Source organism: Theropithecus gelada, chromosome 9 (assembly GCF_003255815.1).
Source record: "Theropithecus gelada isolate Dixy chromosome 9, Tgel_1.0, whole genome shotgun sequence".
In the NCBI taxonomy this organism is placed as follows: domain Eukaryota; kingdom Metazoa; phylum Chordata; class Mammalia; order Primates; family Cercopithecidae; genus Theropithecus; species Theropithecus gelada.
In genome coordinates, this window is record NC_037677.1 from 22,949,657 (window position 1) to 22,973,329 (window position 23,673).

The 23,673-nt window shown below is 40.4% G+C and overlaps 1 protein-coding gene across 1 annotated transcript; it reads left to right on the forward strand.

Annotated features, from left to right (window-relative positions):
- The first annotated feature begins 3,624 nt into the window (after window positions 1-3,624).
- Window positions 3,625-8,292, forward strand: LOC112630991 (amyloid beta A4 precursor protein-binding family B member 1-interacting protein-like). Its single transcript, XM_025395513.1, has 3 exons — window positions 3,625-3,988; window positions 4,952-5,055; window positions 7,891-8,292. Exons 2-3 carry the CDS (start codon window positions 4,987-4,989, stop codon window positions 8,290-8,292), a joined length of 471 nt encoding a protein of 156 aa, XP_025251298.1. The 5' UTR covers window positions 3,625-3,988; window positions 4,952-4,986.
- The last annotated feature ends 15,381 nt before the right edge of the window (window positions 8,293-23,673 follow it).

The following is a 23,673-nucleotide window of genomic DNA, read 5'->3' on the forward strand; positions in this document are numbered from 1 at the left end:
AATTTAAAAGAAAGGGTTTCTATGAGGCTTCTATAAGGTAAGTGTGTAAAAATCTGGACACAATACCTATAATTTAGGTCACTGTAACCTCCGCCTTCTGGGTTCAAGCAATTCTTCTGCCTTAACCTCCGGAGTATCTGGGATTAGAGGCATGCGCCATCAGGCCCAACTAATTTTGTTCTTTTTAGGAGAGACAGGGTTTCACCATTTTGGTCAGGCTGGTCTCAAACTCCTGGCCTCAGGTGAGCTGCTCACCTTGGTTTCCCTAAGTACTGGGATTACAGGCTTGAGCCACCATCCCCGGCCAAAAATTTGGTTTCTTGATCAACAATCCTGTTTCTAAGGAGATGCTTGTGGTCTAAATATGCAGATTCCCAGTCATTTCCAAGAAGAAGGGAAGGACTGCAAGGCAACCTGGGAGGGAGTTTAGGATTGTTCTGAGGCCATGAAAACCATCAAAATTCATACATAAGAGGGTAGAGAAAGGGGATCCACATGTCTTGATCCCTCCATGTACTGGGTATATCTTGGTCTTCATTAAGTTTGCACCACCTTTGGCATCAGAGACAACTGGATTTGAATCCAAGTTCTAACACTCATTAGGATGTGATCGTGAATGTGTTTTTAACTCCTCTGAGCCTCACTTTGCTTATCTATAAAAGATGGGATTCTTATGAGGCTTCCGGAAGGTAAGTGAGGAAGAATTTGGGTGGGCAAAATGCCTGTAATTTAAAAGATAGGATTGTTATGAGGCTTCGACAAGGTAAGTGTGTAAAAACCTGGACACAATGCCTGTAATTTCGTAAGTGTTAAATATATAGAGAAGGATTATTTTTCTCTCATTTAATTTTTAGAGCAAGTTTATAAAATGGTGTTACTCATATTTCTGAGATAATGAAAGCAAGGATCACAAAGATTAAATGAGTCACCATAGTCACAGAGCAGTTTACAATACATTTAGTGGGTAATTGCCAGTTAAAAGTAGCAATGATGATCACATTTAAAATCTTGTATTATGTGGTGCTTTTCTCTTACATAAGCCTCTTTTTTTGTTCAAGGCATAGATTCTAAGTTGCTGTATCAGAATGATCACTAGAAAACTGTGATATACTTTGTCTATAATTTTTAGAAAATGTATTCTATTACTCTTGTTAATTTGATTATGTGTGTTATTTTCAAAAAATGTAAATGGAATATGTGTGGATTGAATATATATGTGTATATATATGTGAAATATGATTTGACATTATAGTGTAGGTGTAGCTCATGGCAATGTGTTTTTCTAACAGCAGCTGCAGAAATCTGTCATTTTTCTAGTTTGTAAAAATCTCAGAGGTTATGGGGGAAAGAGGGTTTTTTGAATCCCAGACAGTACATGAGGCAGATTTGGTTTCAGTAATTTTAGCATCATTCATTGTAAGGTGATGATCCCTAGGAACTTCTTCACAGTGAGCAACCTGAAAGTTTCTAGCAGCCAGCAATGCATGAAAGGTGGGGGAGGTCCACTGGCAGGGCGGGGCCTTGTGAGCCTGGTGCTTGAGCTCTCAATTCCAAGCTAGGGGGACACATGCAAAGGATTCTGGGCCTGATTGTTTCCTCTAACCAGTATGTGGTCTGGTTGGCAGGGCAACTGGCCTTCAGTGGGTGCCCTCATTGGTTGCCTTCGGTTAGTACCCTCAGTTGTTTCTCTTTAGTTGGTGGTCCTAGTTGGTGGTCTTCAGTTGTTGGGCAGTCGTGGCAGGAGGATGAATCCGTTTGTGCTCTCTTCTCCCCCAGTCACAGGTCTCAGGTGTGTTGCATTCAGGCCGTTCTAAAATAAACCGGAGAGGTTGGCAGGTTTTTTTAGCAGACAAGTCAGCTCAGGGTACGGATGCGGGCTGCTAGTGCAATGCTGCCCCATGGCCCAGGGCTGCCCGTGGCAGTGATGCTTTTGCCAGGAAGAGGCAATAGGTGTTCACCTATGCAGACTCAGGAGCAAGCCAAGGCCCATGCTGTCCCACGTGGTCCACACTGAACTGTTGAATATTCACCAAAGCCAGCCCCAATCAGGGCTGGCACGAGGGTTCTCAACAGCCAGCTTCTGACTCTGACATCTATGAGTGTCCAGACAGCAAAGACGCAGGCCGCGACATACAGGAGCAGAGGTGCCTAGAACACACTGTCGCCCAATGCCAGCCATAAGTGGGGCTATCTCAGGGTGCGGTGGGTGAAACCGTCCAGCATCTCAGAGATCCACAAGGTGGAGGTGGCAGTAGCGCTGGACTCCACTGCTTTGGAGCCTGCCCAGGAGAAGTTGGGAGCCAGCAAGAGTCCTGACAGCAGCACATTGGCCACCAGAAGACACCCAAAGGTAGGGAGGTGGCAGATACTGCTTAAGTTCAGGAGCTCCTCTGGCTGTTGCTGACCCAAGGTTCCCCCAGAGGCGTCCACAGCCTGGGGCTCCTTCCTCCTGCCCGGTGTTTGCTTTCCTATGCCCAGGCCCCAAGCAGGAGGACTGGCTCTGCCTGGAGTCCTCACCACTTCTTCTTTCCCTGCTGCTTCCAGCCGGTTTCTTACTTTCACACTACATACCCCAATGCTCAGTTCTGTTTCCTCCTCTTCTTCCCCCAGGATGGCTGAAAAGTAAGTTTCAAAATACAAAATATATGCTAGAGATTTCATTGCTGTAGACAACACGTCTGACAGCTTTTCTATTTAAACTCTGATTGTTCTCTTCATTTCTTTAAACATTAGAATAATTAAGTCTCATGATAGATGTGCTTTTGTAACTTGAAAGTACGATAGTAAATTTTCACAATTTAAAATTTCTTTTAAATTTTTCTTTTCATAAATTTTTGGCAAACAGGTAGTATTTAGTTACTTGAGTAACTCCTTTAGTGGTGATTTGTGAGATTTTGGTGCACCAATCACCCAAGCAGTACACACGGAATCCAATTTGTAGTCTCAACTTTCTCCCCCTTCCCACCATTTCCCCCTGAGTATCATCCTTTTTTTTGAGACCGAGTCTCTTTGTGTCACCAAGGCTGGAATGGTATGTCACCATGTTAGCTCGCTGCAACCCTTGGTTCCCAAGTTCATGTGATCCTCCTGCTTCAGCTTCCCGAGTGGCAGGGATTAGAGGTGTGGGTCATGATGCCTGACTAAATTTTTTAATTGTTTTTTTTTGTTGGTTTGTTTTTGTTTTGTTTTGTTTTTTTGAGACAGAGTCTCACTCTGTCACCCAGGCTGGAGTGCAATGGCGCGATCTTGGCTCACTGCAAGCTCTGCCTCCCGGGTTCACGCCATTCCCATGCCTCAGCCTCCCAAGTCGCTGGGACTGCAGGTGCCCACCACCTCGCCTGGCTAATTTTGTGTATTTTTAGTAGAGACGGGGTTTCATCCCAGGATGATCTCGATCTCCTGACCTCGTGATCCGCCTGCCTTGGCCTCCCAAAGTGCTGGGATTATAGGTGTGAGCCACCACGCCTGGCCAGTTTTTTGTATTTTTAGCAGTTAGTGGATTTCACCAAATTGGCCAGTCTGTTCTCGAACTCCTGACCTCAAGTGATCCACCTGTCTTGGCCTCCCCTAGGGCTGGGAATACAGGAATGAGCCAGCAGAACCCAGCCAACGTTCCCCACCCACTTTTTTTTTTCTTATGTCCTGAAGTCATTCTTTGAGTTGCCATGTAAATTAATGGGTTACTCAAATTACTGGAAAACTAGTTGAATAAATAAGCAGGCAGTTTGTGAATATTAGACAGAACAGTGGTGCCGAGCATGGCTAAAGCATCTCTGCATTCACAGGGAGAGGAGCGGAAGACCTTCTGGTGTGGGCTGGGCTGCAATTCACTTGCAGGAGAAACAGCCCGGGTGTGGAGAGGTGGCCATCCTTGGCAGGATCCTTTCTAAAGAGCCGAGAAATCAACATAGAGCCTCTTCTATCTGATTCTCTACCAACTGCAGACCTTCCACGAGTCAAGCTTTGTGTCAAAAGGACAAATTAAAAGGCAAGAAAATAAAATCTTAATACCAGGACTTTTGGGGAAAACAAAACAAACAAAAACTCACATCTAATTCCAGATTGTTTCAGGGACCCACACATTTTGTCCAAATCTGTGTCTGTTGTTTCTGTGTCCAATGTACTCTTTGTTGTTGTTGTTATTGTTGTTTATCTGTTTTTCGTTTTTGTTGTTGTTGTTGTTGAGACTGAGTCTCACCCTGTCACCAGGCTGGAGAGCAGTGGTGTGATCTCGGGTCACTGCAAGCTCCGCCTCCCAGGTTCACACCATTCTCCTGCCTCAGCCTCCCGAGCAGCTGGGACCACAGGCACCCACCACCACCCCGGGCTAATTTTTGTATTTTTAGTAGAGACGGGGTTCCCCATGTTGGCCAGAATGGTCTCAATCTCTTGACCTCGTGATCTGCTCGCCCTCGGCCTCCCGAAGTGCAGGGATTACAGGCGTGAACCACCGCACCCAGCCCAATATACTCTTTGTCGAAGACAATGTTCGAAAGTTGTTCCTGTACTCAGCATGATATGAAACTAGATAAATACATTTTAGGGAAATCAACAATACAATTTTTTTGAAAGAAAATTGGTTTTCAAGGTTTATTCTTCAATTATCAAAAGGTTTTCAAAAGTAAAACATACTATTCCTCTTCACGATCCCAGTTAATCCAGACCCTCCTCGGTGAGCTTTATCAAATACCGCACTCATCTTCCTGAATCTTCTGCTGAATCTCCTATACAGTTTTGTCACAGAACCTCAGATTTTTCGTAAGGTTTTGTGTACCATGCCATGCCTGTGATTTGCTTTCTTTGCTTTGTTTTTATTTTTTATTTTTGTAAGAAGTAGCCGGCAAGTATCTTTCTTGCTGTAGAGATGTAAACTGCTTTTATTTTCAGATTAACTTTCAAGAATGTTGAAAATGCTTTGCTCGCTCTTCTTTTCTCGCTTCCTCCCTCTCAGGACCTATAAAAGGCACCGCCCAGCCCAATGGACAGATGCCCCAGGCTGCACATTCTGTCAGTGCTGTTCTCCAAGAGGCCCAGACACACGCTGAAACATCCAAGGTAAAACCAGCAAGCAGCTGACATACATTCCGTCAGCCCATGTTTCCAAAGCCCATGTTCTCAACCATTCACATTGTTCCAATAACTGCTCTTTTAAAAAGAGAAAACAGGCTGGGTACGGTGGCTCATGCCTGTAATCCCGGCACTTTGGGAGGCCGAAGCAGGATAATTGCTTGAGCTCCGGAGTTCCAGACCAGCCTGGGCAACAGAACGAGGGCTCATCTCTACAAGAAATAAAAAAACTAGCCAGGCTTGGTGGCGTGCACCTGTGGTCCTGGCTACTTGGGTGGCTGAGGTGTCTGAATGGCTTGAGCCGAGGATTTCAAGGCTGCAGTGAGCTGTGATCACACCACTGCACCCCAGCCTACATGATAAAGACCTTGTCTTAAAAAAAAGAAACAAATATAAAAAAGAGTTACACTAAAAATGTGCATTTTTTATTGTTCCCACTGATGTCCTACCTACATCCCCAGGGTGATGAAGGAGAAAATACGTTGTAAAATGATAGCCAATAGGGATGACATCCTCCATAACATTTTTTCAACCAAATAGATCAATGAAGATTCACTTAAATCTATCTTAAAATCATAGCTAATAATTATGATTTCGTTACTAATCTAGTTCAAAACCTCTCAGTTGACTGTATAAATTCTGTTGAATATTTCTCATGTGTGATTCAAAACAACCCAAAATAACTGTGACAACAGCATGTCACCCAGCTAGGACAGGCAGGGTGCTTCACTTTAGCAATTTTTCACTTCTTTCACCCCTTCATTTTGTCCATCGGCCAGTCATGAAAACAACTAAATCTTGGTATTTATTGAACTTCTTATAATTTTGACAACCACTGCAGGCCTGTAAAAGTTCTATTTCTTTAGTGTTTTCATTATCTTCTCAAGCCTGACAATCTCTTCATGCAATGCGCTTTCAGCTATTATTATTTTCATTATTTCTATAATGTCGATCGAAGGAAAGCATTTAAAAATGCTGAAAAAAAAAAAAGAATCCCAGAATAGAAATCACTTAACTATATGTGAACACCAATTCCCAAGCTGCCTGCTCAGAGATTTTTTAAAAAGGAAAATGTACATCGCCAGTTAATTAGCTTATCATGCTAAGTAAATAAACTAAAATAGAAACTAAATCAGAAGGCACTGTTAGAAAAAAAAAAACTTCCAAATTTAATTTCAGTGTTAAGAGGCTATTAAGCAGAGGAAGAAATAAACTGGAACCCTGATGAAATGTCAATTGGAATGATAATTATCACTAAAACAGAGGGATTCAATCCAGCTGCCTGGGGATGTTTCATTATATACACACAAATTATCCTTATCTATTCGAGTATTGGTGGAGGAAGGGCTATACCTCTATAAGACTTCAGCCAAATTTGGCGCTCTGGTTTCTACCAATAGCGCACTGGTGATTTTTCTTTTCAGAACTCATATATGTATCTCATTTGATCTCATCACAACCTGAGACACATGTCATAATAGGGACTACTGGGCTCATTTTATACCCGGTGAACCAGCCAACTTTCATGCAGTGAGAAAAGGTAAACTGTCTGGGTGAGGTGGCTCACACCTGTAATTCCAGCACTTTGGGAGGCCAAGGTAGGCAGATCACTTGAGCCCAGGAGTTGGAGACAAGTCTGAGCAACATGGCAAAAAAACATCTCTAAAACAAATACAAAAATTAGCTGGGGCCGGGCGCGGTGGCTCAAGCCTGTAATCCCAGCACTTTGGGAGGCTGAAACGGGCGGATCACGAGGTCAGGAGATCGAGACCATCCTGGCTAACACAGTGAAACCCCGTCTCTACTAAAAAATACGAAAAACTAGCCGGGCGAGGTGGCGGGCGCCTGTAGTCCCAGCTACTCGGGAGGCTGAGGCAGGAGAATGGCATAAACCCGGGAGGCGGAGCTTGCAGTGAGCTGAGATCCGGCCACTGAACTCCAGCCTGGGCAACAGAGCCAGACTCGGTCTCAAAAAAAAAAAAAAAAAAAAAATTAGCTGGGCATGGTGGCACATGCTTGTCATCCCAGCTACTCAGGAGGCTGAGGCATGAGGATCACTGAGCCCTAGAGTCAGAAGTTGCAGTGAGTTGAGCTTGCACCACTGCACTCCAGCCTGGGTGACACAGCCAGATCCTGTCAAAAAAAAAAAAAAAAAAAAACAGGGCGCAGTGGCTCATGCCTGTAATCCCAGCACTTTGGGAGGCAGAGGCAGGCAGATCATGAGGTCTGGGGTTTGAGACCAGTCTGACCAACATGATGAAACCTCATCTCTACTAAAAATACAATAATTAGCAGGACGTGGTGGCCAGCTCCTGTAGTCCCAGCTACTTGGGAGGCTGAGGCAGGAGAATCGCTTGAACCCAGGGGGTGGAGGTTGCAGTGAGCCAAGATGGCACCACTGCACTCCAGCCTGGGCAACAGAGCAAGACTCCGTCTCAATAATAATAATAATAATAATAATAATAATAATAATGGCCACTGAAAGTCATTTCCCTATTCCAGAGCAAAGATGAGCTCATGAACAACCAGGAGTCTCAGTGACTGAGGGACAGAGGCTCCCCAGTGGGCAGACAGAGAGACTCACCTATCTATGGCATGGTCCTGTCCACTGGGGCTGTTTTGTCAAGAATAGAGAATGCTACCCAGGAGACTGAGGTGGGAGGGTTCCCTTGAGCTCAGGAGGTCGAGGCTGCAGTGGGCCCAGATTGTGCCATTGCACTCAGCCTGGGCGACAGAGTGAGACCCTGTGTCCATTAATTAATAACAATAAATTAAAATTTCAAAAATTTTAAAATAATGAATGCTGCTGTCACTGGGTTGCAGGATAGGAAGCCAGCCCTCGGGAACCACCAGGAGCCAGGAGCACCCCCGGCCCCACACGGCCCCAAGTCCAGCCTGCCCCTCGCTCTGGTGCAGAGGTCCTGGGACACCATCTGCAGCCCCGTCACGCCCCCCAAGGCCAAGAGCACTGGCGGCGGGGGCTTCCCCGCCCCGCCCGACGACTTCCTGCCGCCACTGCCACCGCTGCCTCCACTGGACGACCCAGAGCTGCCGCCACCCCCGCTGCAGGATCCAGAGCTCCCGCCACCGCCCCTGGACTTCATGGAGCCGCCCGCCCGCCCCCGGACTTCGTGCCCGCTCCCCCAGCGGTCGTCAAGAGGCCTCCTATGCCCCACCCTCCCAACAGGCACGAAGCGTCAATGTTCAGAACCAACAAATGAATAAAACAAATGAATAAATGTTAAACGTTCTTCCTACTGTATTTATACAAAGATTACGGGGCCAGTAGATCTGGAGGTCAACACTATAATTAAAAATAGCTTTCACCATCCCATGCCTTCTTAAGTCTTGGTGACCTTAGATTTTCATCTCTACCTCTGCGACCTTCAGAATTTTCAGGAAAATTGAGAGAGGAAAACGGGAAAACATGACAAGCAGAGCCTGTTCCCTTGCTCTGAGATTCCCGTCGCTTGATTGATTGGAGCCCTGGACACAAGCTGTTTTGGTTTTGCTTCTTTAATGCTTGAATAACAGTAATTTTAAAAAACAGTTATTCAGATAATTTTTGAATTCTCTGTTATTACAGCGCTGTAAGTATCCTGTAAATAAGAATGTAGGGGCAGGTAAAAGCAATCTTATTGATGTATATTTCAATCTGGAATGTTTTCCCTCAGAGATACATTTAATGCCCAGTTTATCCTAGGCTTTTGTTACCCGTATCTCTTCTCTTTCAAATTGGCTTCTCATAGGCTAAAAGGCTATTTTCTTAAAACTAAGGAAGGTAATTAATGGTATGTTTTAATATCTGGGGAAGAGTAAGCTGTAGATCATGCTGTCTCAACCCATGGGCTCCCACGGCCCAGGACAACTTCGAATGCTGCCCGACAAATATTAAAACATTGTAAGCTCTTTGCAGGGCGCGGTGGCTCACACCTGTAATCCCAGCACTATTGGCAGGCCAAGGCTGGCAGATCACTTGAGGTCAGGAGTTCAAGACCAGCCTGGCCAACACGGCAAAACCCTATCTGTGCTAAAAATACAAAAATGAGCCAGGGGCAGTGAGCATGCCTGTAATCCCAGCAACTCCAGAGGCTGAGGTGAGAGAATCCTTTGAACCCAGGAGGTGGAGGCTGCAGTGAGCTGAGATCTTGCTACTGCACTCAATCCTGGACGACAGGGCAAGACTCGCTCTTAAAAAAATTACGAGATGTTTTCACATTTTTTTTTTTTTAGCTGATCAGCTATTGCTAGTGTTAGTGCATCTTATGTGAGTCCCAGGGAAGCCAAAAGATTGGACACCCCTGCAGGCTAAATGGAAATTTAAAATGAAACAAATTTAGTTTTAAAACCAAAATATTTAGTAATTAAAACTGGCAAGGTGTTCTTAATTTATTTGAGCATATGCTTGAAATAGGATAGAAGGTAAATTTGCTTTACATTAAATTTTATCTCACAAACAGTAACTTTCTACTTTTAGTATACTATGTTCTTTTGATGTCAGATACAGTAATAATATGGTTTTTCTTTTTAAAATTTTTTTAAATATTATTTTACTTTAAGTTCCAGGATACATATGCAGAATGTGCAGATTTGTTACTTAGGTAAACGTGTGCCATAATGGTTTGCTGCACCTATCAACCCATCACCTAAATATTAAGCCCAGCATGCATTAGCTATTTGTGACATTAGCTATTTGTCCAGGTTTTGTACTGGCAAACATACTCCCTGCATGACCATTCACCCCTGGACCCCCTGCAGCAGCGCCCCCACCATTAATGAATGCCTTCTTATCCCCTTTTCAATCACTCTCTCAAATGGTTCCTAGTAGATACAAAACGTTTTTTTCTCCAATGGGAAAATAGAACACCGGGAGCCACTCAGTTTGCTCCCAACACCCCTTTCCAGTGGCTCACCGGAGCTACCTTGGCAAGTACTCTAGGAGTATGGGAAAATGAAAACAACAAACTCATACACCTTTTTAACATACACAACCAGTTCTGTCTACCCAGCCAAGGCATATTCTTCTTTTTTTTTTTTTTTTTTTTTGAGACGGAGTCTCGCTGTGTCTCCCAGGCTGGAGTGCAGTGGCGTGATCTCGGCTCACTGCAAGCTCCGCCTCCCGGGTTCACGCCATTCTCCCGCCTCAGCCTCCCAAGTAGCTGAGACTACAGGCGCCCGCCACCACGCCCGGCTAGTTTTTTGTATTTTTAGTAGAGACGGGGTTTCACCATGTTAGCCAGGATAGTCTCGATCTCCTGACCTCGTGATCCACCCGCCTCGGCCTCCCAAAGTGCTGGGATTACAGGCTTGAGCCACCGCGCCCGGCTGGCATATTCTTCTTATGTGGAACATCAGCCTATATCTGCTTCCCCACTAACTGGACAGGCGCCTGCACCTTAGTCTTTCTAAGTCCCAACATTAATATTGCCCCAGGAAATCAGACCTCATCAGTACTCCTTAAAGCTCAAGTCCGTCAGCCATACAACTAATACCCCTACTTACAGGGTTAGGAATGGCTACTGCTACAGGAACTGGAATACCTGGTTTATCTACTTCGTTATCCTACTACCACACACTCTCAAAGGATTTCTCAGACAGTTTGCAAGAAATAATGAAACCTATCCTTACTTTACAATCCCAAATAGATTCTTTAGCAGCAGTGACTCTCCAAAACTGCCCAGGCTTAGACCTCCTCACTGCTGAGGCTTTACACCTCCTCACCGCTGAGGCTGAGACCTCCTCACTCCTAGCAACTGGGACTACAGGTGCCCACCACCACGCCCCGCTAATTTTTTTGTATTTTTAATAGAGACGGGGTTTCACCGTGTTATGGTCTCGATCTCCTGACCTCGTGATCCACCCGCTTCGGCCTCCCAAAGTGCTGGGATTACAGGTGTGAGCCGCCGCGCCCAGCCTCTTACTATAAATTTTTAAAACACATACAAATCTATTTTATAGCCAATCTGTTAGAATTGCAATCTTAAAAATTACTCCAGGTCAAAACATTTAAAATCTCATCAGAAAAGTCTACCTTTCCAGACTGCTATATTTCTATGGAAAATCTTCAGTAGTAGCCTGCTGAAAGTTATCATCCCCTTACCCCCAATTAGAAATCCACATGCCTGTTCTTACTCCCCATTCTTGTCCTACCAATACTGTCTTCACTTCAATGCCACTTTGATCATTTTGTCTTACATTTGTATACAGACTTTTCAGTTTACAAGTGTTTTCACATTTGTTACAACATTTTTTCATCATGCAGACCTAAGAGGTAGATACGAGCACTATTTTTATAAACAAGGTTACTGGTATTTGATTAGGTTAAATGATTTGTTCCAAGTTCCCATAGCTAGTAAGTGGCAGAACCAAAATACAGACTTATCTTTTGACATCCACTCATTGCTGTTACCACTATGCAGCTGCTGCTTCTATCTAAGTGGTGAGGCCTTTCCTATCTCTTCCACATCCACCGTTGTGACCTTAGAATCCATCATTATTATTTGACATTTATGTGGCTGCAAACCTGGCTGCCACAAAGGGACTCAAAGAGTTCTCTTTGTGAAAAGAATGTCTACTTATGAAAACACTACTCAACCAAATTGTTATTATTATAGTTTTACAGGTGTCCTATTTCTCATGTTTATCCAGCTCCTGAAATGTTCCTTCAGCTGTATACTGGATAATCAAAATATACCAATACTTTCAAGTCCCAAGCATTATCTTTTCAAGTTCCAAGTTGTACAAGACTGAGACTACAATTTAAACTCTTTCTCTCTGAATCCAATTAGAGCTTTCGTAAATCTAGAGATACACAGAATCATATATTTGCCCATAGGTGAATGCAGAGAAATTCTTTAGTTTTTAGACAAACTTAACTTCAGAACTCAAATAGATTCCTAGTGACTTCTAAGCCTTATTTTCTTTCGCACTATTCTACACTGGCTTCTTAAATTAATCCTGCAAATTAGCAGAATTGCACTATGCAATAGTTATCTAGTTGGCACATGATTATAAAGTATGTTCTGATAAATGTCTGAAAATAATTTCTTATGGACACATGCAGAGGTGACAGAATAAAGTCAAATCATCTTTTTATGTTTTAACATGACTCATTACTTACGTTTTAAAATAACAACAGCAACAACAACAACAACAACAATACACTGTACCTCAGTATTTGAAGGTCATTTCGTATCTTCTTTTTGTCCTGATTCTGATGTGGGCATCTTATCTACAAAATGTTATTCACAGACACATATATGAGAACATTTTTTACTGTAAATTATAAAATTATATACTATATCCATTTATGAATATTTCAATAAAATAACAGTAATAGCAAAAATAGAATTTCAAGATTGAAGCAGGTTCAGGAAAAAGAATTGATAGTATGGAAAAAGATAGCAAAAAGTATTGTTTTAAGTAGACATTATATTTGGGTCTATAAAGTTATTTTCTAAATAATAGCGTTTAAGCATAAAAATATTTTCAGAGATATTCACTGACTTACCACTTCTATTATTTTGGTATAAAAAAATAAAATTGTCATTGCTTGCTTGATTTTGTGGAGCTCGTTCAATAATGCCAATGTCATTTTCTTGTTTTCCAGTTACTGTCTTTGTTGCTCCCTCCTATTACAAACAAAAAACAAAAGCAACAAAAAAAAAAAACTTCAGAAAAAAATGTATTTATTCACTCACTCACTCAGTTTGTCAGTAAGACAAAAACACACACACACACATATATTGTATCTATCAAATCACAGGCACTATCCTGGGAGAAGCAGAAAATATATACAGAAGATAGATTCTGACCTATATTCAAGAAATGGCAGAGACATATGAACACAAATAAAAACAGAAAAAGGTGTAATTCACCAGTTCTACAATTTAAGTCAATAAAATACATAAGGGCACAAAGGAGAGAACAATCAGTTTTACCTGAAAAGCATAGAAAATGCTACCGTAATTGGGCCATATTTGGAAGGACAGACAAAGTGCAGAGTCAGGATACAAAGTCTAGGTGCAATAGCATGTGTAAAATAATAAGGCATGAAACAACATTGCAAATGAGGGGTGCCAAAGAGATGTGGTAAAACTGGAACACAGTCGGAGGAAATGAGATGAAGAGATAAAATGGAACCACACCATATAAGATATGTGTCACTCTGGAATGTGAACTTACCCCTTCCTGTGACGGGTATCCACTCCATATGTAGATGAGTTGCATTATTACAAATACATTTTGGAAAAGTGACACTTCGAGCAGTGTAAAGATAGAGGAACATGGGGAGATGGGGAAAACTAGAAAGGAGTATGTCAAAATTATAGGTAGAGAGTCAGTTATGCTAATGAGAGATGGAAGATTATAAGAAGGTAGAAAGTACAAAATTTGGTGTGTGACTGGATTGGTGACATGGAGGAGGGCTGAGGGCAGGTTGAAGTGCTTGAGCGTTTCACGGCTACTTCCTAGGTGTTATTTACTAGGGTGGGGAAACCAGATGACAGATTAGAGTCAGGAAAAGAATAAAAATGATGTTTTCAGTTTGAGACCTATAAAATTTGAGGGATCCAAGGGGCTTGGAAGAAAGAGCTGAATAAATACATTTGGAGTACGAGTAGATGACCTACATCAGGAAAATTACATGGTGATAAGAAGATAAACATTTATAAGATAGACTAAATGGGTAGAATTAAATAACACAAACCTATGCAGAATGCTGATATTTTGAAAATGAAATCAAAGAAGAGAAAAAAACATGGGATTAAGTTTTTCAATTACATATTTCTACATTTGTTTCAAGAATATGATTTTATTTATATAGGTAAATATTTCTGAAATATTTTTGCAATATGTATCTTTGAATTGAAACACCAAGATTCTGGAAGAGGACTTTTATAAAAATTAACCTTGAAACTTTTAATTGTACAGAGAAATGCTTACCTAATTATAGAATTATGAGGCTTTTTTCTTTTTTTCTTTTTGAGACGGAGTCTCGCTCTGTTGCCCAGGCTGGAGTGCAGTGGCTCCATCTCCGCTCACTACAACCTCCGCCCCCCCAACATTCACGCCATTCTCCTGCCTCAGCCTCCCAAGTAGTTGGGACTACAGGCGCCCGTCACCATGCCTGGCTAATTTTTTGTGTTTTTAGTAGAGAGGGGGTTTCACCGTGTTAGCCAGGATGGTCTCGATCTCCTGACCTCGTGATCCGCCCGCCTCGGCCTCCCAGAGTGCTGGGATTACAGGCGTGAGCCACCGTGCCCAGCCTTTACTAGGTATTTTAAAGAGTAGAACAAATTGCTCTTACCTATAGTCGTCCTTATATTTTCTTTCAGCTTTTTATTAAAATCAGCTATAAGTCACTCAAAGACATCTGAGCAGTATTTTATTACTTGGCTATCTTTTCTTAATTTTTATTTTAAATAATTTATATCATAGTTTTTATTCTAGAGAGTTCCTGCTCTCGTTTAAACCACTATTTTCGCTGTGTTGTTATAATAATCTTATATAATATATATAATGTCTATATCTATATATAATATATAATCTTGTATAATATTTATAATAATCTTATATAATAATATAATAAAAGTCTCATCTTGACTCTTATGTAGTCTCTATGTTTATCTTACTTTTCTGTATTGAATTATTTCCTTTCATCCCCTTCTTCTAATTGATTATTATACAAATATGGTGGCATCCATTAGATTATTTTTTGGCCAAAATAACCTAGGACAAAAATTTACCCTTACATAGCTTATAGTATTGTAGAAATAATTAAGATTAAAAATTTTAAATTGCATGTTATATTTTGAAATATCTCTTCATGATTTACAGGTTTATTTACTCTTGTGTGGAAAATGTGAGATTTTAGTTTTTAATAGAACCTTATTTAAATGGGTTTGCATTGAAATAGTATAGGTTGTTTCTATTCTGTGTGTCAAATAGCTAAGTATAAATAATTGTATAAATTCTGCTTCTTCCAAAAAACGGAGAGAAAGAGAATAATGGGGGAGGGGGGGCGCAATGATTGATTACTGAAAACCATACACAGAAACTAAATAGAAACCTGTAACTAAATTTGGTGACAACTGAGACAGAGATAGCCTAAAAACCAGACACTGAAGAAATGTATTCTGTGAGGAAAAAAGTCTGGGGTAAATAATTTTTTAAAAGGTGAAGGAGGCCGGGCGCGGTGGCTCAAGCCTGTAATCCCAGCACTTTGGGAGGCTGAGACGGGCGGATCACGAGGTCAGGAGATCGAGACCATCCTGGCTAACACGGTGAAACCCCGGCTCTACTAAAAAAAATACAAAAAAAACTAGCCGGGCGAGGTGGCGGGCGCCTGTAGTCCCAGCTACTCCGGAGGCTGAGGCAGGAGAATGGCGTGAACCCGGGAGGCGGAGCTTGCAGTGAGCCGAGATCCGGCCACTGCCCTCCAGCCTGGGCGACAGAGCAAGACTCCGTCTCCAAAAAAAAAAAAAAAAAAACGGTGAAGGAGGAGGGAGAAACAAACAAGAGACATGATCAGTCAATCAAGTATGAGCTTCAGTCATGAAAGAAGAGGAAAAGCAACTGCTATAACATATGTGATGAAATACACATTATAGAGACTTCTGTTCATAATACATTCCTATCATGCTGATGAGTATTTACACTGTGATTAGTTATTTTGTTAAGACCTGTGTAATAAAAATTTTATTTTTATATAAAAAGACATTCACTTAGTTAAACATGGCCTTCAGCCACTACCTAAAAGCTGGAACATTCTTACTACAGAAAGAGGAAAAACGAATGTCTTATAAACTTTTCACCTGAAGAAAGTATTGGTAATCAGAATTCTAAAGAGTAATGTATTGCTTGAAAATATATGTTTAATAGAGCATGTGTTGAGACTAAAATATATTAAAATTTTTAAAATCTAAACTCCACTTGGAGGATACTAGAAAATATAGAGTAACCTTCTTTCCTATTTACTACGTATCTCTGATTTATTGTCTTCTTATTTAAGACATATTTTCTCAACATAACTCACCTGAATTTATGCATTCTAAACATTACAAGAAACTATAAATTTAAGTCATATTAGAAATGCATTAGATTTCATTATTAGATATATTATGCATATTATCTTACTTGTAACATTCCATTACATAAAAATTCATTTGTCTGCTTATTTATTCACATTGAAAACCTCTTAAAATGCTTTTTATAGACAAGACTGTATTCTCGGTACTCTACAATGAACACAAGTATGTTTTCTAACCTCCAGTATCTCATAGTGATGCAAGAGCTTCAAAACGATTATTTAAACAACTAAATACAAAATCTTTTGAAATTTAAAATTTTCAAATGTGATCAAAAACCTTTGAACAATATGTTTAAAAACCACAATTTTAAAATTCTGAAATTAAAATCTTACCATATACTTATTAAGAGTGTCCACTTCCAGAACTGCATTCTTCATTTAGATGAAGAGTTTAAAGTATACTTTTAAAGAAATAACTTAGAAAACACACTGGCATCTTAGTAATACAGATTCTTAGAGAATTTAGAATTCTAAATTTTTTCAGTTATTTTTTAAAATTAGAGATAAGGTTTCGCTATGTTGCCCACACCGGTCTCAAACTCTTGGGCTCAAGCAGTCCTCCTGCCTCAGCCTCCCTAGTAACTGGAACTACCACGCACTGCCACGCCCAAATAGATTTTCACAATTTCTAATATTATTCTGGTGTCAAGAACTAAGAAGAGAAACTGAGAAAAAGCTCTCTCCTAAAAACTACATCATATCGAAATAATAAATGCAAAAAAAAAAAAAAAAAAACCTATATGCTACGTGGTACAGTTTGGAAACTGAACAGTATCAGAAAGATTCCTTGATTACTATAAATAAGTAATTGGATCCATTAAAGATAAATGTCAGCATTAGTTTTTTTAAGTTACAATAGAATACTTTTAAAAGTCACAGTAAGAATACTTACTGCCAGGCTGGGTGCAGTGCCTCACGCCTGTACTTCCAGTGCTTTGGGAGACCGAGATAGGAGGATCCCTTGATCCCAGGAGTTTGAGACCAGCTTAGACAACACAGGGAAACTTCATCTCTACAAAAATGCAAATCAGCCAGGCATGGTGGTGCCCGCCTGTGGCCCCAGCTACTTGGGAGACTGATTGTGGGAGGATCACTTGGGCCCGGGAGTTCGTGGGTACAGTGATCTGCGATTGTGCCACAAACAAAGAATGAGAGGTCCTGTTGCTTCACAGCCTTGATAGCATTTGACGTTTTCAGTCTTCCGGATTTGGGTTATTATTTGGTTATTTGTGCTCCTGCACTCCAAGCCTGGGCAACAGAATTTCTCTCAAAATAAATAAATAAAAGACTTCTAGTCACTATATCATATCTATGTTGAACTCTTTACACACCAAGCTTGCAGAGTTAAAACCCACAGCGCCCTCTAATTATGTGATGGGGACCATGTGATTAAAGTGGGTGACCATGTTCTTGCTTTTGGTCATTCCAATAGATGTGCAGCGGGAGCTCACTACTGCATTTCCCCAAGGATCATTATATGGAGCATCATTCCAAACGCTTATTTCTTATTTGTATATTTTTTTTGGTGACATGCCTGCTACAGTCTTTAACTCACTTTTTAATGGGGTTGTTTGTTTCTTACTATTAAGTTTTAAGAATATTGGTATATTTGGGATAAAATTCATTATTCAAATGTGTTTCTGCAAATATTTTCTTCCAGTCTGTGGCTTGTCTTCCCTTTCAGTGGCTTTAACACAACAAAAATGTGACATTTTAATCAAGTCCAGCTTGTCATATTATTTCTTTTATGTATTGTAACTTTGGCGTTTTTTTCTAGACATAATCAAATCCAAGAGAGTCTAGATTTTCTCCTGTTATTTTCCAGAAGTTTTATATTTTGTGTTTGACATTTAGGTCTGTGATTCATTTTGAGTTAATTTTGGTGAGGGAGTAAGATCTGATTCATTTTTTTTTACATGTGGATATTCAGTTATTCCAGCACCACTTTCTGAAGAAACCAATCTTTGTTTCATCATATTGCCTTTACTTTTTCATCAAAGATTAATTAAGTATATTGATGTGTCTCTATTTCTAAACTGTCTTGTTTCATTAACCTGTCTATTCTTTCATCAATATGATACTGCCTTGATTACTGTAGCTTTTCAGTAAGTCTTGAAGTTGAGTAGTGCCTGTCTGTCCTCCAGCTTTGTTCTCCTTCACTATTGTGTTAGCTATTCAAGGTTTTTTTCTTCTCCATATAAGTTTTAGAATTACTTTTTCTATATCCATAAAATAATTTGCTTGCATTTTGATTAGAAGTGCATTGAATCTGTACCCTGGGAAGAATTGACATCCTGATGATATTGAGTTATTCTATTCTTGAATATAATGTATCTTCTCTAACTGTTCAGTTCTTTTTTATTTCCATCATCAGATATGGACAGTTTATGAAATCACATAACTCTCTCTACCTTGACCAAAGGACAGTGATGAATTCTTCATTCTGCAGCCAACAAGTCACCTCTGAGGGCCATGTGTCTAAACATAGACAGGAGGGCAAGAAAATGGTAAAGACATCCTGGGAAAAATAGGAAATTCAAGAATCAGCAACTGTGTCTAAGTAACTCCTTTCCATTTCCCCAGGGCACCTGTTGCTTCAGCCAACACCTGCTGGCATGCGCCCAGGACGCTGGTGCTGCTGGCTTTCCCAGCCCTGCCCCCAGGGCTGCCATTAGGTGTGGTATGGCTCTTGACCTTAGCAAGAATGTTCTTCTTCATCCCTACCATGGGTGAAATTTTTTCACAAACACTTTTTAAAATAATGCCAACTTTTATATTAGATAGAAGTGCCGCGTGTGCAGGTTTACGTGTGTCTTTTTGGTAGAATGTTGTATTTTCTTTTGGGTGTATTCCCAGTAATGAGATTGCTGCGTCAATTAGTAGCTCTGTTTTACATTTTTTTGAGAAATCTCCAAACTGCTTTCCACAGTGGCTGACCTAATTTACATTCCCAGTGACAGTGAACAGGAGTTTCCTTTGCAGCCTCACCAGCATCTGTTAACAAATAACCACTTTTATTCCAGACATAGATCATCTGTTAGTTTTGATTTTAGTACATCCTCTGAAAAAGATAGTGTTTTTCACAACCAAAGATGATTCCTCTTTCCAAACATGTTTTTTTTTTTTTTTTCCTCTTTTTCTGAAGGCGTGTGGAACATTCTGTCTGCATCAGTTTGGGGTACAGGTTAAGAGCATTGTACCTTGAAGTGACCCATCTCACTGTCCCCAGGCAGTGTTCTGTCCCAGAACTCTTCACAAGCTTTTTCCCGCTACGGGCTCAGTGTGGAGAGGAGCAGCCCACATAGTCTTTCACCAGGCAAGTGACACAAAGAATTACCACAGTCATGTGTGACTGTTCTCAAGGTTCCCACACATAAAAAGGGGACAGTTTCAGGTAACACAGCTTTATTAATGGCAGTAACATCTCAGCTCAGCAGGACATACTGTGGGCTATGAGAACAGGTTACAATGAATATTGAGGCAGAAAAAGTCACATGAATCAGATATTAGCCCCCAAATGCTCTTGCTCAAATGTTAAAGGTCCTTCCTGCACATGTGGCAATGCCAGACTTGCAGAAAGCACACGTGGTGAGAAACAAAGCTTGCTGCCTGTCTGTGAGCTTCAGTGCCCAGTGAGACGCAGCAAGCTTTCGTCTCTTCTTTCTGCACTCCTGCTTTTATTGCACATTTTCATATATGTTTTATTCCATTTTTCAATGTTGTATTCCATTGGTCTTTCAGACTAATGATGAAACAACACAACACAATTTTTTTTTTTTTTTGAGGCGGAGTCTCGCTCTGTCGCCCAGGCTGCAGTGCAGTGGTGCAATCTCGGCTCACTGCAAACTCTGCCTCCCGGGTTCACGCCATTCTCCTGCCTCAGCCTCCCAAGTAACTGGGACTACAGGCGCCTACCACGACGTCCTGCTAATTTTTTTGTATTCTTAGTAGAGACGGGGTTTCACTGTGTCAGCCAGGAAGGTCTCGATCTCCCGACCTCATGATCCGCCCGCTTCGGCCTCCAAGACAGCACGATTTTAATTTCCAAGTCTTTACAATATTTTAAAGGACAAGTCACTCTCTTTTAATTTTCAGATTTTTCATGGATATTTTAATTTGTTTGCTCTTCTTTACGATAAGATTGTAAGTTAATTGGAGTTAAAATCAACTTATTTTATTTTCTTTATTTTTTTAACTTCTATTTTAATCTCGGGGGTACACGTGCAGGATGTGCAGGTTTGTTGCACAGGTAAATGTCTGTCGGCAGGGCGGGGCTGTTGTACGGACTATTTCATCACCCAGGTGTTAAGCCTAGTGTCCAGTAGTTATTTTTCCTGATCCTCTCTCTCCTCCCACCTTTCACCCTCCGACGGGCCCAGTGTGTGTGTTTCCCTTTATGTGTCCATGTGTTCTCATCATTTAGCTCCCACTTACAAGTGAGAACATGCCGTATTTGGTTTTCTGTTCCTGCCTTCCTTTGCTAAGGATAATGGTCTCCACCTCCATCCACGCCCTTGCAAAGGTACATATACTCCATGGAATACTATGCAACCATAAAATCAACTTATTAATTAAAGTACCTTTGATGTCTTAACAATGCTTATCCTGCCTAATCATGTAATGTCTTAATTTTTCATTGATACAAATCTATTTTTATGTTTTAAAAAATATTTTGCACCAATTCAATACTAATTGAATCATTTAAAATAATTTTCTTTTAAATGTTGGCATTATCTGTTTTCCATCTATGAACATGAACACAAGACACTCTCATTAGTTCAATTAATGTAATTTATTGTGTTAATGAATTTCCTAATGCAATGACTCTCACTTGCGTTTCTGGTATAAAGGGATTTCCTAATGATCTAGTATTTTAATGGGTTGGCACAATGGTTTTTAACTTTCAAAAATTTTACTTTCATATTAATATGCTCTAATTATCTACAATATTGTATACAGCATCAAACAAAGTTATATCACTTTTATATATTCTTTCTAAAAACTATTGGGAAAATTGGTTACTTTATAACTATTAGTTTAAGCATATTGGTATATTAATAAGTTCATGAATAAAATTTTCTTCTGGACAATATAAATTTGGTGCTTTCTTGTGTGAAAAACAAATATTTAATAAATGTCCTGTTTCTTCTTTGAATATTACTTAATTCAGCATGTCTATCTATATGGGGTAAATGATCTTAAAATACATTTCTTAGACTATATATGAGCCACAGTTTAATGTTAATTTGCATTGAAGCGCACTATTTTGTCCCTGTTTTTCATTTTAATATTTGTCTTTAAGTTCTTCTCTGCACTGTAACCTGTTGACACCTCCCTCTCAAGGTCTTTGTGTGGTCCCATCTATTTACATACAATTCACTAATAGTTTGGCTCAGGAATTTGGGGGTTAACTGAAAATCAGATTTTCAGCAGAGGCAGATCTCAGGGAAGCGCGGAATCCGGTAAGTCACATGTGCTTTGCTGTCAGTCTCTCATGTCCTGTTCTCTCCATGTGAACCCCTGTCTGCCTCCAGGGATCATGCAAAAACAGAGCCTCTGCCATTTTCTTGTCTTTGAAGGTGCTTGGTAGAAAGTTGTCATTTTTCTGGTAATTGGAAACTAAGACAAAGTTATTCCGAAATAACTTTAACTCATCAAATATGTACTGTCCTTGGTGAGATGACAATTGCAGTTCTCGGGGGAAGTAAAGTCACAGGATCACAAGCCCTTATCTCAGACCTCTATGCACTCATTGGCTGTTGTGAACATAAACCCGAGCCCATTGTCCCAGTAGCAGAAAGAAATGAGGCGGGTATTTTATGTTTCAATCTGTGAGCAGAGTCTATTGTCTGTGGATCAATAGGCAGAATAAGTGCTCATTCCTGGGGGAAAAAAAAGCTCTGGGTCACAAACTGACCAGGGCCAAATCTATGCATGAAAAAGGAAATAATTACTGAGTCATGAGCTTAACTTGTGGGAAAATAATGAATGTCCAAGACCATAAATCAATCCACAAGTGTTCCTAAATTAACTATATGTAATTCTCACTGTTCATCATTGTTGAATTTTGATGTATGAAGCCATAAAATTTGTTTTCTGGCTGGGTGTGGGGCTTACACCTGTAATCCCAACAATTTGGGAGGCCGAGGAGGGCAGATCACGAGGTCAGGAGTTTGAGATCAGTCTGGCCAACATAGTGAAACCCCGTCTCTACTAAAAATACAAAAAGTTAACCGGATGTGGTGGTGCGTGCCTATAATCCAAGCTACTCAGGAGGCTGAGGCCAGAGATCAGGAGGCTGAGGCCAGAGAATCACATGAACCCGGGAGGTGGAGGTTGCGGTGAGCCGAGATCACACCATTGCACTCCAGCCTGGGCAATGGAGCAAGACTCCATCTCAAAAAAAAAAAATAAATAAATAAATAAATAAATAAAGGAAATAAATGTTTTCTGAAGGTTCTGTAGTATAATTTGAAAATTAATCTGATAGCTGTTCTATCTTTTCTACAAGAGTTGGAACATTTCTAGGATTAGTAGAGGTATTTCTAAAATACTTCCATCCCTGTAATAATTTATAAGATGTTGCTAATTGACTGATTTTGTTTTATTCAGAAATAGCAAATACGTATAAGCTTTATACCTACTTTGTATATACTTTGTATTTAGTGGAGACAGTGATTTAGTGGTGACAGAGAACAACAGGTGTCCGCAAATTATGATTAGACTATTTTTCTTTTATTATTTTTCATTTTTAACTTTTGTGGGTGCACAGTAGATGTATATATTTATAAGATTCATGAGATGTGTTGATGATGTGCAATGTGAAATAAGCACATCGTGGAGAATGGGGTATCCATTCCCTCAAGCATTTATCCTTTGGGTTACAAACAATTCAGTCACACTCTTTAAGTCATTTAAAAATGTACAACTAAGTTATTATTGACTATAGTCACCCTGATGTGCTATCAAATAATAAGTCTTATTTATTTTTCTGAACTTTTTTTTTACCCATTAACCATGCCCACCTCCCAAGCTCTCCACTGCCGTTCCCAGTCTCTGGTAACCATCCTTCTATGCTCTCTGTTCATGAGTTCAGTTGTTTTGATTTTTAGATCCCACAAATAAGTGAGAACATGTGATGTTTGTCTTTCTGTGCCTGGCTTATTTCACTTAATTATTTTCAGGTCCAACCATGTTGCTGCAAATGACAGGATCTCATTCTTTTTAAGGCTGAATAGTAGTCTGTTTTGTATAAGTACCACATTTTTTTATCCATTCATCTGCTAATGGACTCTTAGGTTGCTTTTAAGTCTTAGCTATTGTAAACAGTCCTACAACATAGGAGTGATATACTGGTTTCCTGTCTTTTAGATGTATACCAAGCAGTGGGATAGCTGATTCATATGATAGCTCAATTTTTTGTTTTTTGAGGAACCTCCAAACTGTTCTCCACAGTAGTTGTACTAAACTACATTCCCACCAACAGTGTCCAGGGGTTTCCTGTCCTCCACATCCTC